The sequence below is a fragment of the Centrocercus urophasianus genome, unplaced genomic scaffold (genome assembly GCF_019232065.1).
Source record: "Centrocercus urophasianus isolate 14NV4802_14NV808 unplaced genomic scaffold, USGS_Curo_1.0 seq_24, whole genome shotgun sequence".
Lineage (NCBI taxonomy): Eukaryota > Metazoa > Chordata > Aves > Galliformes > Phasianidae > Centrocercus > Centrocercus urophasianus.
The window spans coordinates 11272591-11289529 of NW_024884800.1; the positions used below are offsets into that span (position 1 = coordinate 11272591).

The window sequence follows — 16939 nt, forward strand, 5'->3', positions numbered from 1 at the left end:
TGCTACCCCCTCCCACGCGCCTGTTCCTCTCTTCAAACACCCACATGCTCACCCACACACCCAGCACTATCCCCGCTCTGGCCAAAGCTGACATTTCACCACTGCAGAGCCCTGGCTTTGCCACATCCTCCTGACCACATCGAGGTCCTCAAGTCTCCCCTTGGTGGCCTTAACCCAGCTGCTCCATGACGTGGCACCATCATGCTAAGCCCCAGCAGCACATCGCCCTGCAGAAGGGCTGGGCAGGGCAAAGGAAGGACAAAATGGGACAGGATGAGGCTTGATAGAGGCACCCATGGGTGGGAAGGCCACAGTCCAACTGTGCCAAACTGATCATGTAACCATCCCAGCTTGGCACAGTAAGATGGTGGGAACTGACCCACTACAAGGGGCAGTGAAAGACAGAATTCAGAGTGAAAGACCAGATTCAGAGACCTCACTTGGAAGGGACAAGGTGCACAGGTAGCTCCATCCAAGGCATTAACTCCTGAAAGCACAGTGAGGAATGATTCGTTTTCAGCTCCCATGTTTGAAATATATGCTCATTTTGGTTAAAAATACAAAAATGAAATTCTTTTCGTCTATGCTTCCTTCAGTCCAAGCAGCAGGAAGGAAGCAGTCAGAAAATCCGCAAGCAAAGAGCACACAGTGGCACTCCCTGCTGTAGGGAGGACAGCCAAGCACTCCCAGCAGCCCTGCAGTTTGCTCCTCAGTCTCAGCAGCCCCTGCTATTGAGAAATGGGGCCAAGCGGGGAATTTGCTGTGCTCAAAATACTAGTAACATTCACAACATAGAATGTTGACTGCTTCAATGGACAGGCCACAAAGGATAGACCTCTAAAACCTGACCAAAAGCAGAGCTTGGCACTCTGGGACCAGATGTGTGCAACATCGATTGTTTAGGATGGCAAGATACAAAGCAGCCAGTGCAGGGGGGAGCTTGCTACTGCCCCCAGTACGCAAGAGGAACGTACTGCAAAGCAGGGTGAGGGCACCTGACCCACCAAACCTGGTTGCTTTGCTGGCAGCAACTCCAGGTTCCAGAAAAGGCCCCCAGGTATTCTTTTAGGAGAGAGACAATCAAACATAACACAGTTCCTCCAAAAGATGTGTCACGTTGAGATGAAACCATCAGCTTATTTCCATCAGCACTGCAGCTGCTTGCTTGACATCTCGTGCATGGAGAAGCACCAGCAGCACTTCTGCCAGAGAGCAAACTATTGATTTCCAAAGAACCCCCCAACATGCATATGCTTGAGGAAAACACATTCTGAATAAGAGAACAGCAGCACATCAGCCACTGTCATCATATCAGACTGTGGAGGCTCAGCAGGCCAGGACACCTGCAACAGCACTTTGCTCCCATCTGTTTCTGATCAGCTCCCCCCACACCACCATTACCTGCTTCCCCTCCCTCTCCCCCTCCCACTTACCCCCAGCACCATCCCCCTTTCACACACCAAGCAATTTATCCTGCAAAGAAACCCAGAGGCACCTCCCAGTCTGCTCTCACACACAGCACGAGATAACCCTGCTTGGTTTGTAACCATGGAAATAAGGCAGCGTTTCCCTCCATCCTGGCCTCATCATTGCAGAACAGCTGCCTGCTAGGAGAAAGTAGTCTGAGCAGAAAGTGCCAGGATCCACACCAGCACTGCAGCTCTCAGTCCATCTCCTGCACACACGACTCTTGGAGGCACCTGACACCAACCTTTCTGAGGCTCCGACAGCATACAGCTGGGCAGCAACCCATCCTCTTCCTCTGCTGGACAGGGCTTGGGTGCAGAAACCCATGACGAGAGCAGAGCAAAAGCAGGGACTGACCTCAGAGCACTGTGGGAGCATCCACAGGAGCACCTGCAGCTGCGATCAGCTCGCTCCAGCCCATCAAAAAGCAGCCACACAGTGCATGAGATCTGCTGCTCCCATTCCAGCACATGAACCTGCAAGCACTGAAGACAAGCAGAAACCCTCTGCTGCATCTCAAACCCATTCAGAAGCTCCCTAGAAACTGACATTTCAATTTGTAACCAGCACCTATGCTTCTCTCCTACAGGGATGCTTCCTTGATGATGCTCATTGAAGACAACCCCAGTCCTACAGATCACAAACATCTGCTGAGTAGGTGGTGCAAGACAGGGGTGTTTAATACCACGAAGATTTAGAATCGATGGAAGATCTTGCGTGCAGCCCAGCCTCAGCTCTCCAGCTGAGATCTGCGCTCTTGCTCTTAGGTCCCATATCACAGCTCACCCTTGCAGGCATTTTCCCAGTGTGCGGGACAGAGATCAGAGGGAAAGCATGATTTTGTGAATGCAGAGTTAGAGAGCCAGGCTGAGTCACCACACCCTCTTTTATAGAGCAATTGGATGCAGCAAGAAATAAAGGAAGAGATGCTGACAAGCATCGGCTCCCACCCAAGTCAGATTCCCCTAACTCACAGCACTTCCATTCTTCCTATGTTTAACTGAACCACACAGAAGAATTCATTTAAAGTAGACTTAATGTCAAGACATACCAGTGCCAGATACTGCCCAACTGACTCGTCACAAACACAGCTAATATAGCTCATGCACACACGGCCCAGAGCTGCCACATCCTTCAGATCCTGTGTACCTGCATCATTCCCAGCAGGGAGACAGAGCATCCCGGGACTATTGCTGCGTGGCCTTTGGTTCCTCTTTACTGTTATCTTTCAATCATTCCAGAAAGTGTTGAAAGGCCAATGTCATCCTTGACTGCTTTACCTGCAAATTTTGTCTCAGCATGGAAAAAAGAAAATCTCAAATGAAACTTTGGAATGACCTTCAGTCAATGACCTCCAGAACACTGTGAAAGGAAAAACGTAGCTGTTACACATCTACTTGCCAAAGCTGCCCTGGGGCTTAGAAGAAAGAAAACCCACTTTCCAAAGCTCCAGGATCTGAAATCCCTGGTAGCAAAAATTTATTTTCATGACTGAAGACAAGGAGAAATTTATAAATGTATTCTAGCAACCTACCAATAAAATAGTAAATACTTCATCCCTGTGATTTGTATGATCACCTGGGAGCAAACATCCAAAAAGGCTCTGCCACATGCCACTGACAACCAGGAGCATGAGACCACGTGCACATCACCTGTCCTTACTTCTTCCCAACCCCACAAATGCCAGGAGTCTCTTTTGAAGGTCCGCAGTGTATCCAGACCATCTGTGTGATAGTGTCCAACGTTAAAAGGAGAAACAATAAAGATTGCGGTGGTAAGCAGCACACTCATTTCAAAGCCCACAAATACATCCACATGGTTAGATTCTCCTAAAAATAAAAAAAAAAAAAAAAAAAAAAGTAGTTCCAATCCACTTCTCCTGCCAAAGACCATGTGCATTGGCCAACGTTCAGCGCATAAGCAGGCTGTGCTTTGGTCCATCCACTCTCTCCAGCTTCTCAAAGTGTTTTCTGGCATTGCGGATGTTGATCAGCGTAGCTGCAGAAGCTAGGATGGAGAAGGGACAGGGAGGGGAGAAAAACAGAAAGGATGTAAGAAAATAAACCCCCAGAAGCACCGCCTGAAAGCTGCCTAAAGACAGCAGGTATTTGAGTTCCTATCAGCAAAACTGAACCCACATCCCTGGGTAGCCTTGGTTCACACTTCTGAATCTTATGACCACAGGGTGTTTAGCAGGGGGCCAGGTGTTCTACAGCTTCTACCTGCAGTGGCCAGTACTAGATTTCACTTTAACCTGGAGAAGTGATACAGCGCGAAACTGGATCTTCCCTAAGGGGAGCAATGCTCAAAGAGTACCAACATCCCAACCAACAGGCTCAGGGATCAACCCTCCTGCTCCCCAGCAGTACAAACACAATGCTGGAAGGTGTGGGTGCCTGCTGATCACAGAGCAAACTGCACCTATTTAGTCTGCTCCCAAGGTGTTCTAGAAGTCACTCAGCTTCTCATTTGCTGCTAAGGCACAGCAACATCACAGCTCAATAGTTCACCCAGGGTTGCAGAGTTCACATGGGTTTTCCCTAATCCAGTAAAACAATCTTCCTGTCCTCTTGCAGAATAACAGCTGTAAGTCACACAGCTGTCCAGGACAGTGGGCTGGTCTTAAGCACTTTTCATTCTTAACAGCTTCAACTACAGTTGTGAAAACAACTAGGTATTCAAACGTGCCTCAGGCACCGCTGCCTCCAAGTTCTTCAGATAAACAGATGCTACTATAATTAGAGCCCTTGCCCTCCAGGACAATTCAGGCAGCAAGAACAAAAAAACACTCACGATCCACTTCTGCTTCCTTTTCAAAAAATCGCTGTGGCTGCCAGATCAAAGCAGCCCAAAATAGGTTATTAGATATGACCTATCAAGTCAGGTCACATCTGTTATAGTGGTTCCCCACTGTTGCTACAATTCTCTGCTGGACAGCAACAAATAGCCCAGCCCTCAAAGGCACACATCTCTTGTGCAGAGTCACCTTCTAACCACCTTCCCCTCCTGCTGCTCAGACAGGGCAAGGCAGTGGGACAGATCCCCCCATACCTCTGAATTAAATCATTTCCACTGCTTTGTCTGGCGTTTGCTGTATTCTGATAAATGCATTCTGAGCCAGACTTGTCCAGCTTTTTGTCCCTGTGAATAAAAACAGGCCAGAAGCTCATCTTCAACTTACGTATTGAAGGGTCTGACATCACCACCATCACATATGTATTTGATGTGAAGATGTCAATGAAAGCAGCAAAGTTAGAGTTCCTGACCTCCATGCTCTGGAAAGAAGCCGCCAGCTTACTAAAATAAGGAAAAAAGAAAGAGTAAATGCACTGTTACTGTAGGAGTGCTCAGACAGATTTTCCCCTTATGTCCCATGTTTATCTGCATTTACTGGCAAGTGTTGCTTGCCAGGATGACCACCAGATAAGACTGCAATTCATTTAAAGGAAAAGCTCTAGCTTTAGGCTTAATTGAACCAACAAGAACAACAAAAACCACCTGAGTGTTGATCAATGAAGGTCTGTAAGTCCAGATACAACCCCACACTGTGCCCAAGCAGTCAGCACCATCGACCCTTCTGAAGTAATGGCTCAACCATTCCAAAGGAGGTTGACACTCTCTGGGGGTAAGCATAAAGCTGGAATATCTGGAGACAGCTCTGTATAGCATGCTGCCACTTCTCTTCCCTGTTCAGGCTCTACGCTTTTGGATGTTGCTGACCGACTATGGAACCACCTGAAGGTGGTTCAAAAGACCAGCTACTCTGAAGTAAGCTTTCTATCTTTCAATTCAAAATGCTGACAATTAGAGTTTGTAAGCTCTCTTTCTTCCCAAGCCAGCATGAGTTTACCAGATCAGTCCTGGAATGTTCCTACTCTGCACAGGAGAAAAAGGCCCAGAAGAAAACAGCTGTTTCAAAACAAACCTCTTTCAACAATCACCAAAGGAGGAGGCTAGGAAAGATAACAAGCTCTGGCATTTTTAAACATGGTGCTTTCCAGCAACTAACACAAATCCTCACACTGCTGAGGAAGCACAAACTAATATTTATTTGAAAAGTTTCCTTGCTTCAGCATGAAACTGAAATACCTGCCCAGGTATCTTTCCCACCTACTGAGTAAGCCAGCTCACCTGCAACTTAGTTTGAATTGTTTAATAATGTTGCTGATTTTCTCAAATCTGTGGATATCCCGCTGTTCTTTGCACTGATAGTGAGAAATGACCTGAAAGGCAGAAAGAGTGCAGTTAGTTACTGATGTCAGTACAGCTTTCTCACGTGCAACAGCAGTTATGAGAAACCGATGGTGCCCAGCTCAGGGATTCCCTTTGCTTTTGGAAACCATTAGCAGCAACACTAGCTGTGCCAGTAAAAAGAAGGATGCAGTCACACAATCCCCAGGAAGCCTTTAACAAGTGCAGATGACAATAACATAAGATACATAAGAGGCATTCATGTCCATGTGGGGTCTGAATACTCCAACTTAGCAGCCATTTAAATCTTGTTTCAAAGAACAAGAAGGTGTTAGGTGGGGGAAATGCAAAACTATCGCCTCCTGGAAGACAAACAGACCTTTGACAAATGCTGGACCAGTTTACCTACATCTGTCATGCTGCAGACTTTCACACACCAAACCTGAAAAGTGTGCTGCTCTGCAACATGCAGGATGCCCAGCACTGCTCTCAAACCAAGGCAAGCTGTTCTTCTCCAGCTCAGCCAAGTGGAACAAAGGCAGCTGTTTCCTAGGGAGCTCTCTCTGCATCACCTGACTCAGACTAAGGTTGTGCTAAGTTGCCCGTGTTCAGGTGCACTTCCCTCCTCCTCCTCCCACACAGAAATCCTGCAGCAAGGTGCAGACCTTGGTGCTAGGCTACAGAGTTGGAAAGGATCAAGTTTTCAGGAGTCCTTGCAAGACGATCCAGGACTGCCTCATTCCTGCTGCTTCCACATGGCTGGCAGCCTACAGACCTCTCCTCTCCTCTCCTGCCAAGCCAGCCAACTGGCCGAGGAGGGAATCTGCAGCATTAAGTGGGATTGCAGTTGTTGCATCTTCATTCCCACAGAAGCCTCCAAAGGAGCATAATTTTGAGAACACTACACTGTGTGCTTTATACTTACAAGAATGATGAAACCAACTGCTACTGAACGCATCGCACAGCCCTGCACAAAGGTGGTAAACTCAATTTTCCACCCATGGAACCATATTTAACAGGCTTTCAGAAATTAAGGTGGGATTGTTTTTATTTGTTTTGTGGTTGTTTTTCTTTTCTTTCTCTTTTTTCCCCCTCCTCAAGGAGCTTAGAAAACTATTGTCTATTTTCTACATACACATCTGCCCAACTATTCCTACAGGTACAAGTTCAGCCACATTCAAAAATCACATGCATGTCATGAAGGCTTTGGTATCAATCTCTTTCCTCAACTCTCCAGGTTTTTCTGTTACTACGCTTTGAATACAATTTTAGAATAAGATTTCACTGCAGGAGAAAGCAGTCCCTGCAGAAGCTTAAATAGAGAACAATGAGAAAAGTCTTTAAAAGCCACCATTACACTGAGAAATCAGTACTGAATTCTTTGCTACAAAAATTGTTTTTCAGTAAATAAAATGCATTTTTTGAGTGCAAATAAATACCACTACATATCAACAAGGTGGAACTATTTATCATCTACATAAGGTCAAAAAGCAGAACTTGTCAGGAGAACTCTACTTCTGACAGTAGAAGTGAAAAGAAACAGCATGGTAACTTCAAAATCAAGTCTTTGTTTGGCAAGGAAAGCACTCAGACTCGAAAAGCAATTTCTTCAGATCAGCAACAGCACTGTTATAAAGTCCAAGAGACCAAACTAGAAACTAAGAGTATGGAAAGACAAGCAGCAATGGTGATTTTAACCAACACGTTTTACCTTTGAACACAACAGGTTAGAAGCACAGTTACCACGCAGATGGTAACTTCAGAACCCACAGCAACCCAATTGCTTGAGATCCCCTATCCATACTGCAGGTTTGTAAAGCACCAGGCACTTGATAAAAAAGGAGTTAAAAAGCCAGTCTAGGAGGAACTGAAAAGACTTGTTCAAGCTTAAGAAGCCCTGTGCAGAAAGGAATTCTCAAAAGAACTCCCATGACCGACAAGAGAATGGGGATATGAAACCCTTTCACAGCCTGGAAATACCAACCAAGCCCTCATCTCAACAACGAGACGTGGAAATTTTGGGAAGGTCATATGAGCCACCAAGTCACGTCTGTTACTTTCAATATCACAAGGCCTGGATCAAAGCATTCTGGTGCCGGCACCTCTCTTTGGGCAACTGCCACAACTGCACTTTCCTTCCAGGGAACTCCATCCTAGGCTGGGCAGGGAAACACAAAGGGCCGAACAGCTGTATTCACCAGGAAAGTGGCTCTCTCAAACAGAAGCACTTCATCTGCCTCAATGATCTGAGCAAAATTCCTCAGGTTCATCTCCAGCTGCTGGACATTTGGGATCAGCTGATAGACTATACTGGACCAAGCCTGTCAACAAAGAAAGACAAGGACTGCGTTATCATTTCTGCCTCAGGCCCACAGCATGCTCAAAAACCATTTGCAGTTGTGAGCACTTACAGCCTAGCCAAGGCAGAAGGACTTCTCCCACCCCACTGTGCATCTGTCTGCTATGCTGAGGGCTATGGTGGTATGTGCTTTCCCGAGTGAGCTCTTCAATAGTCACAAAGTGGCTAGGCAAAGCATTTAAGCAGTGTTAAAAGAATGCTGTGAGCACAGCACGTGGAGGGCTTTTATTTATTTGTTTTAAATGGAACCCAAAATGTTCTGATGCCATTTACAACAGCTAACCTGCAGAAGCAGGAGTCACTGTAGACCTAACAAGGGCCAGTCAGCAACCAACCACTCAGCCTCCTCATGCTCTTGTTTTCAAGTGAGAGGAGGGAAAGGCCAGATACAGCGAGGACAGCATCCAAACCTTGTAAAGCGTTTCATCCCAGATGGAAGTTCTAAAACAAGCACATTCCAAAGGACGGGAAAGGCGCCGCAAGTCTTCCTCACGCTCTTTAAAAATCTGCGAAGTAAAACGATTAGCAGTTGAGTGTAAATATTTTGGCCTTTGGTGTGGTTACTGTATTGCATTTCTAGCACACATGTCAAACAATACTCAAGCACACACAGCACTAGAGAAAAGAGAGCAGCACAGCTTGCTGGCTAGGACAGACTGTCAGAAACCCCTCCCACTAGGATAGCAGGGACAAGCAGACCTTGGCTGTCACACAGCAGGAGACTCAAACTTGGAATAACTAGTGTCACTGAGTGGAAATGGAAGTGTATGTGCATGAGCTCGACAGAGGACCCAAACTCTGACAAGTCCCTGGTCAGATGTAAAAAGCTGCATCTTTGTGAACAGAACAGAAGGGAAGCTCTAGGGAGTTTCACCGCTATGAACTGCATCAACAAAGCAACTCCGAGACAAGAATACAGCCTTCTCCCATCAAGTTCTGCCCTTAAAAGTTATGGTTACAAAAAAAAAAAAAAGAGGGGTAAAACAAAGAGGACAGCCTTGCACCAACATCCACCAAAGAGGCAATAAATACATAAATAAATAAATAAATAAATAATCCAGCAAGAGAGCTGGCACTGTAACCTTGCAAGGGAAGGCATGATGACTACCTTCACCTCACCTTACTGTTTTTAGGAACATGACAGAGCAAGCTGATCTCCAGGACATGCTGCGTAGGCCAACACTGACCATTGTGGGGCCCAAGATACCAAAGGTTTAACAACGATTTACAGGGGCAGTCATTTGGCCCAGTTCAAGAGTTTTTCGCATGTTCTTCTGAATAGCAGATACTTTAAAACAGCTGTGATGGGTGTGCAATGATACGCACTAAAAATAGACTCAAAGTAAGGCTCCTCTTCTGCCTGTCTACCCCATGCTTCAAGGCCTCACTTGAATTTGCACAACTATATAAATCCAGATGGACAAAAGAGTTTCACAAAGACCATAAGAGTTTCCATTCACTTTGTAGGGAAGAGATGGAAGTGAGGTAAAAGTCCCTGAATCAACCCCATGAACAAGCTCACTGAGCTATTTTTACACTGAGCTGAACTAGGATAGGAGAACCATCACCGACAGAGAAGAAGCGACCTGGAACCAAAACGCTGCGAGGAAGAAGTCTGCCTCTGCAGGAAGGTCAGGGAGTGGATGCAGCCATGGGGCCTTGCGAAGCCGCCTTCGCTGCTGCCCAGGCAAACGCTCACCAGGAGCCTGAGCATTTAATGTGACTTCTTACTACGCCCTAAAGGGGCCTCCAAGTTTTCTCCAGGTCAGGGAGTGGAAAGCAGCCGGGGATGTATTTGCCAGGCCAAGACATCTAACACACAATGTATTTTTTCCCTTGGGATCAGGAGGTGGTTGTTTTTAGCCATAGCTGAAAAAGCAATGTTGGTAGAAACCTACCATCTTCCAGCCCCCCTGCAACCTTCCAAAAGCCCCAAAGGGAGCAGCAAACAAAACCTCCCTGGGAGGCTGATCCTTGCCTCTGCAGGGTGCCTCTGGGAACACCTAAGTGTTAAATCAAGAAGTGACCTCTGGGCAAATGGGCCCCAGTGAACACTTTGTGACAGAAAGCAGAAGCACCAACTGGTAAAAGTTTCTAGTTAACCAGGAAAAGTTTCAACCCTTGTTTCTGTTACACTTTAGAACAGTGCTTATGTGAGACTGAAAAAGAAACCATCACTTGTCACCACCACAATCCTCAAAGTCATCCAAACGGTCAGGGGAGAGTTCAAATTCACCAGATTTCTTTCAGTTTTACCTTCCTCCCCTACTCTCTGGAGCCAAGGTCTGCTAAAAGCATTACAATTGATGCTTTAAAAGAAAAGGCTTTCTTCTCTGCTGGACAACATGCAAGAGACAGCACTGACAGACAGGTTGGAAGGCAAAAAGGGCTCAGACAGCTCTCAACACCCGAGAATCCCTTCCAGGAACAGTGCTGATGGGACTGTGCCTGAGGTACGAACTAGCAATGCTTTAGCAGAGTCAAAAGATTTGACAGCATTTCTATGGCAACTCTCAGCTTCTTCTCACCAAGTCCCGCTGATCCTCCTGCACCAAGTCCATCTTGTGCACTAGACAAAAGATCTTTGCATCGGGAGAGTTCTGAAGAATTGCCTCCAAGCATGACTGGTAGTAGTGCATGTCCTTCTCCAGCTCACGGCTTTCTACATCGAAGACGTAGATGAGGACTTCCACGTTGCGGAAGATGTTGTCCCGCTGACTGGTGAAGTAGTTCTCCATAAAGGTGTCCTGTCTGAGGAGCAGCAGAGCAACAGAACAAGGAGACTCCCATTAGAGCAACCAGGCTCCAGGAAAAGTGCTGTAAAATATCTCCTGCTAGAGATGTTTCCGTGCTGAGCTGCAAATCCCACCACAGGAGTCCAGAAAAAGAGCCCCACAGACAGCTAACTTCCCCAGGATATAAGGCTCCCTAAGCATTTCCAACTGAGCACAGTAGGATGCTCCTGAAGAGCATCTGCTTCCCAGTCTCTCATAAGAAGCAGAAGCTTCCTACAGGATGTAGCTGCTGCTCGGGGCTAGCACAAACAAAGCTACATTGCTTTTAAAGAGCTGCACACAAAAAAAGCCACGACAGCAGTAAAACCATCAGTACAGCCTGTTTTACAGGATCTAAATGCATTTTGACTAACTTGTGCTGAATACAGCTCAGGCAAAACGTAAGGACATTTGATTTGGGGAAGCTTAGCAAAGTTTGACAGCTCTACTGAGGCTCTGTCAGTGGGAACATTACTTAAAAAGCTGCTTCCAGGAACCACAGAATCACCATCAATCTTTCACATCCCTTCTCAGCATGCACCTCATTTGGATCAAACTCGTGAGATGCAGTTCAAAACCAGCATCACCTCCACCATCACCACTTTCAAGAGAAAGTTCAGGTGAAGGTCTCAGGCTTTTCAGCAGACAAAAAACGCAGCCAGCAATGAAAGGGTGGGCCTATGCACTGCACCTTTCATGTGGAGATAACTCAGACTGCAAGACTGCAATAATCAGGCCAGCTTCTTCCACCCACTTTCATGCACAAGTCTAAGATGTGGCATCCACTCTTCCCAGAGCAGCCTCACCAGTTTCACCATGGCATGCACAAAGCTTGTTCTACACTCTCCACACACAGAAAGCATGCTAGTGCCTTGGGGTGCCTGCACTCGTTACACCCCCAGTCTTATTCAACAGAATTAACCCACAACAATTTCCCAAAAAAAACAAAAAACAAAAAATGAAAAACAACAACAACAAGAAGTACCTACCCTCCACAGTCCCAGAGGTTTAATACCAGGTTTCCTAGAAATCTAACATGGGAGTGCTCCACATCAACTGAAAAGAGACAACAGGGAGATTACTAGCTGTGCCACACACCCAGCTCAGAGCCTGCTCAGGCAGCCATGCCATTCTCTGCAATGCAGCCCACAGTTTATAGCACTCCATCTAAACAGCGTTGCTGTGCATAAACCTGTAGCTGTAGACACTACAGATATGTGCAGCTCCCCAGTAACCCAAGCCTTCCTGCTGCTAACCAGGAGACTGCTCTCCCGAGAAGCACAGCAGGCAGTTTCCTTTCAGAAACACGTTCCCTGATTTTCATGGTATTGTAAGAACACCACTTCCAGCACATTCTGCAAGGCTTTAAATTAGCCTTAGAAGAAACAAAGAAAAAAAAAAAGGCAGAACTGTAGCACAAAGAATGAAAAGTGTACAGCAATGTGTACAGCAAGGACACACACACCAATCCTCATGGGTGCCTCACAGTACAGCGTTAGATGCCAGTGATCCAAGCCAGCGTTTCACTGAGTGCTTTCTCAGATCAGTGGCTTTGGAGAAAAAGAGGCAAAAGAAGCCAATTAACATTGGTGCATCATCCTGCCAAAACCCCCAGGCACGTGGTAAGATCACTGTGCCTCCAGCTGGGCTAGCCATCAGCAGGCTTGCAGCAGAGAGGCGTCAGCACCAAAAAGGGACCACAAGGACGGTCTGAGCACTCCTCCAATAACACATGTAGCAGCAGAGGCTGCCAACTGATCAAAAAAAAGGATGAAAGTCCAACCATAAACAGAAGATTGGATACAGCATTCCTTTCTCTTTCACTTCAGCCTCCACCTGACCTCAGCTGAACTGCTGAGCAAAGTTTGACTTGATGATCAGCAGGCACCCCCTGCTCCTGCCAGGGGAAAGGCAAGGTAGGGCCAGCTGGAGGAACAGCCTCACCCCTCCAAGCATACAGTGCTGGAGCCCTGAGAATGCCCAGCTCACACAGAAGAAGCCTTACTTGTGGCACCCAGGCGTCGTGTGTCTCTGGCAATGTAGTTTGCAAAGATAATGGACCTCATGCTGGTCTTCCCAGACCCGCTTTTACCCATCAGCAGCACCTGCAGAGACGGAAAAAAAAGAATTAGCTACCGCAGAGCACTGCCTCCTCCATGGCTCCCATCTTGCAGCTGTAGCAACCAATTGACAGGACTCTGGTACTACAGATTGAAACCATAAGAGAACCATACCTGGGAAATCAGGAGGCAGGTGGCATTACCTCCTTGCTTCACATCCTAAAATCCTTTCCATCCTGTTTGCATTCCCAACACCATGTCCACCACCCTTCTATTTTGCTCTCTCAGGAATTGCTGCCCTTCAAGGCACTGCACTCCTTCCAGCATGGTGTGTAACACTCAAAGTTCAGCCAGCCTGCAGACGCTGCTGTCCATAACCCTTTTTCCTACACACCATGGCAGAGAACCCATCGCCAATCTCCTCTTTCCCCAGCCCTTCGCAGGCTGCAATGTTTTTCAAGCACTGTCACCAGTGGTAAAAAACTTGATGTTTTCAGTGAGAGCAAAGGACCAGTTTTATCTCAAGCCATTAAAGCCATGCTGAAAGCTATCACTTGCCTACTCAGCACTGGCATTCTCCATTCATTACTTCTCTCCTAATCTTGCTCTTTCCTTTTTCATAACACAGTCTGGTTTCTCTCCCCTGATAGAGGTGAAATACAAGTTCCATGTTGAGTTTCAGGTGTCAGAATCCTAGCAGAAAGCTAAAAGCATTTGGAACAGCCCAACTCAGGTACACCAAGCTGCCATGCGGGGAAAACAGTCTCCATCCCAGAATCCAGTCCACAGATCCTCAGGCCAAAAGAGAGGCAGCACCTCTGGCAGCAGAAAACTGTGGGATGGCTGAGTGGAGAAGAGGGGGAAACGATCACACAAGGCAAGACTCTGCATCGTGATCTAAAAATAAATGCAAAACCAGTGGCAGCCAACGTGGACTTGCTCACAAAAACAGCTGTGAAACAAGTTCCAGTTACAAAGTCAAATCCAACCTTTGGCAACAGCTCTGAAAATCTATCGTCAAGGATCAGTTTAAAGAGAGTACAACCAGCACTGGTGTTTTACCCCAGTGCCAGGGGCTGGCTGGGAAGCAGCTTGCTCAGTCCTCACCTTGCTGCAAGTGCCTCAGAGCAACACACGCAGCAGCGTCCTGTGGCCCCAGGTGCTCTTCTGGGAGCAACTGCAGCGTCACAGAAGAAGCAAAAGCCCCGTTCATAAGGAACTGACCATGCAGTGAGGACATTTACTCAGAGTCCCCCATTTTGCTCAGAAGAGCCCTAATGGTTTTGTGACAAAGGCTTTTCTCAAAGCAGTTGGCTGCTCAGGTCACGCCCACCAGCCCAGCTGAAGCTAGAATCCAAAAAGCTCCATGCAGAACAGGAAAAGAACAGCAGCATCTCCTACTTCACATCACCTTAAGACATTCAGTGTGGCTCCAAGACGCAGCACAAGCCAACCTACAAGGGAACCTAACTCCCAAGCATCAGGCTACAGTGGCCTTTTGGGGAGGTCAGACACCAGTTTACAGGGCCAGAGAGGAAACTCAATCCTCATGCAACACAGAATGAGAGCTGAGCGCTCCTCACATCACTGCCTGAGCTAATCTGAATTTGCTCACTGCTGGGACACACAAGGCATAGCTGATGCCTCACCCTGCGTTTGGCCTCGCCCTGCCAGGAGCCCTCAGAGCAGTGACGAGCTGCCCACACCAGTTCCTGCAACACCCAGAGGGTCTCCCCAGGCCGGCAGAGCAAGTTGGAGCACATCCTCTTCCCTGACACCGCAAAGCCCGCAGTCAGCAGAGAGCTTTCGCAACTCCTACCAGAAATACTCACGCAGCCGTTACTGGGGATGTGCAGTTCTGCTGCCAGCCTGCCCTCACCCCAGCAAACAAACCCAAATTTGATGCCGGTTTCCAGCATGATAAGCAAACACTGTGACAGCCTCAAGAGGCAGCTGAAAGCCACAGAACACCCCAAGATACAGATGGGAACACGTAGCCACATTAGCAAGTGCAGACAGGGAAGAGAAATCAAACGGCTTACCTTTTTCTTCATGGCTGTGCTCGGCATCACCTCCCTGCAGAGACAACAGCACTGTTACACCGCTCCGGGCCCCACCTGCAGGCTGCACGTCAACCTCAAGCTCCTATCGGCCCTCAGTTCCGTGCAAACGGGAATCTCCCGTCCCGCCGCAGCCCAGCCGGGTGCTGACAGCCGCTGCTCCGTGCTGAGGGGCTGGAGGAGAAGCAGCCCCTCTGCAGGCGGCCCCGTCACACGCCCGCGACGAGCAGCATCCCCGTGACCGCGGGCCCAAGCAGGGGAACCACAAGCGCCCGCCTCACCGCCCCGCTCCCGCACAGCCCGGCCGCGGTCACCAGGAGCACCGGGCCTCGGCCTCTCCCGGCCCTGCGAGCCCCGCGGGCTCCGCGCGGCTCCGCGCAGCCCGGGTCCCGCAGCGCCCCGCTACCTCTATCCGCGCCGGGCACCTCCCAGGCCGGTTTGGCGATGCCCGCGGGCGGCGGGAGCCGCGGGGGCGCGTCACCGGGCCGCCCGCAGCGCTGAGCGGGTCCGAGCGCCCCGCGCTCCGGAGCAGGCCTCAAAGCCACGGCCTCGCGTGAGCCCGCTGCGCCGCTGGGGTCCCGCCCGCTTCGGCAGCGGCCGCCCCGCGGCGCTCACGAGATTCGGCGCTCAGCGGCCTCCGCCGGTCACGTGAGCGCGCTCCCACCACGCCTTCAAAATCACGTGACGGGCCCCCGCCACCGGCGGCAGGGGCGGGGCGAAGGGAAGGAAGGGGTGGAACTGTTATGCTGTGGTCGCCATGTTGGGTGAGGGCAGCTACCCTGGTGCCGCGGGCTGCGTGGAGGAGGGGCGGCGGAGCGGCCGGCCACAGTCTGCAGGCGGCCGACTCGATAGCGACCGTGCAGTGTTTACAGAGCGGCCCGACGGGGTTTCTGCACATCCAGCACAACTCTCTGTAGAGGACCCAAAGAATGTCGGACACCGAACGTTTTCGGGCGGGCTGAGAAACGTCTCATCAGCGCCTCCCATATGGTCTAGCGGTTAGGATTCCTGGTTTTCACCCAGGCGGCCCGGGTTCGACTCCCGGTATGGGAAGGAGTTTTTTTTCCTCCCATCCTTTTGGAGGTGTTCACACAGCAACAAACCTGGCGACTGGAGCCGCCCAGAACTGCCAGAGGTCCACAGCCATGGCGAGCCGCGGCCCCTGCCAGCTTAAAGCGCCAAGGTGTGACGAAAGAACTCCCGGAGGGGCAGCGCGCGCCAGCTCACGTTAAGCAGCACGGCGCGGCCGCCGTTTGCGCCCCACAGTGAGATTCCACCGCGCGGACTGTGCGCAAAGAAAGGCGGCCGTGCGCTGCGCCCTCACGGCGGCGAAGCCAGAGATAAAGCTATTGAGTATTGATAAAGCGAAACGAGTCTGTAGGACGAGTGTAAGCAGCATCCCCTCGTACGTTAACAGCCCTTCGGAAAGCGAAGGGAAATTCCGCAGGGAAGCCCAGCCTGCCTGGTTGTGTCTGCCAACGATGCTCACAATCGGACAGCACCCTCAACACAACGCCCAGCAACTGCCGCCCGGCACGCGGCAGCACGCACGTGCACAGTCGGGCGCGGGCCACATAGCGCATGCGCACTCTTAGCGACAGGACACGGCGAGAGGCTTCGCGCACGCGCATCCGCCCGTGCGAGGTACCGCGCGTGTGCCACCGGACCGCCGTGAAACAGCGCAGATGCACTCAGCAGATCCTCGCGCGAGGCAGGCGCACGGATTACCGGACGGGACGAAATAACGCCTGCGCTTTCCTCTCGGGTCGCGCGTCATCGCGCACGCCCACAAGCGCCAACTGCTTCGGGGGCCGTGTGCGCGCGCAGCGCCGCGGCGAGAGACGGTACGGCTGCACACTGCCCTCTGCCGCCGGTACGAGACTGCGCGCATGTACACGCTATGTGCAATGCAGCGCGCATGCCCGCCGCTCTTTTCTGTCACGGGGAAGAGCGCACGCTTCCTGTTCCCACGCGGGGCAGCACGCACCGCCCAGCGGCCGGAGACTTGGCGCATGCGCGCGGACTCAC

The 16939-nt window shown here is 49.7% G+C and overlaps 1 protein-coding gene and 1 non-coding gene across 2 annotated transcripts; one reads left to right on the plus strand and one right to left on the minus strand.

Moving 5' to 3' along the window:
• Window positions 1–2905: 2905 nt before the first annotated feature.
• LOC122163749 (ras-related GTP-binding protein A) lies at window positions 2906–15386 on the minus strand. Its single transcript, XM_042825218.1, has 10 exons — window positions 15318–15386; window positions 14894–14927; window positions 12797–12896; window positions 11781–11847; window positions 10546–10768; window positions 8428–8523; window positions 7857–7979; window positions 5599–5690; window positions 4649–4764; window positions 2906–3474 (listed from the first exon to the last, which is right to left on the minus strand). The coding sequence occupies exons 2-10, from the start codon at window positions 14918–14920 to the stop codon at window positions 3377–3379; spliced, it is 942 nt and encodes a 313-aa protein (XP_042681152.1). The 5' UTR covers window positions 14921–14927; window positions 15318–15386; the 3' UTR covers window positions 2906–3376.
• Window positions 15387–15892: 506 nt separating this feature from the next.
• TRNAE-UUC lies at window positions 15893–15964 on the plus strand. The gene has a single exon. It is a non-coding gene; the product is annotated as a tRNA-Glu (tRNA).
• The last annotated feature ends 975 nt before the right edge of the window (window positions 15965–16939 follow it).

Excerpts from the sequence above, each read along its gene's own strand:
- LOC122163749 (XM_042825218.1), bottom strand. The coding sequence starts at position 14,920 with ATGCCGAGCACAGCCATGAAGAAAAAG. Across the intron at positions 12,897-14,893 it reads GCACAGCCATGAAGAAAAAG|GTGCTGCTGATGGGTAAAAG; the intron begins GTAAGCCGTTTG and ends CCGTCTCTGCAG. Across the intron at positions 8,524-10,545 it reads AGGAGGATCAGCGGGACTTG|ATTTTTAAAGAGCGTGAGGA; the intron begins GTGAGAAGAAGC and ends TTTACTTCGCAG.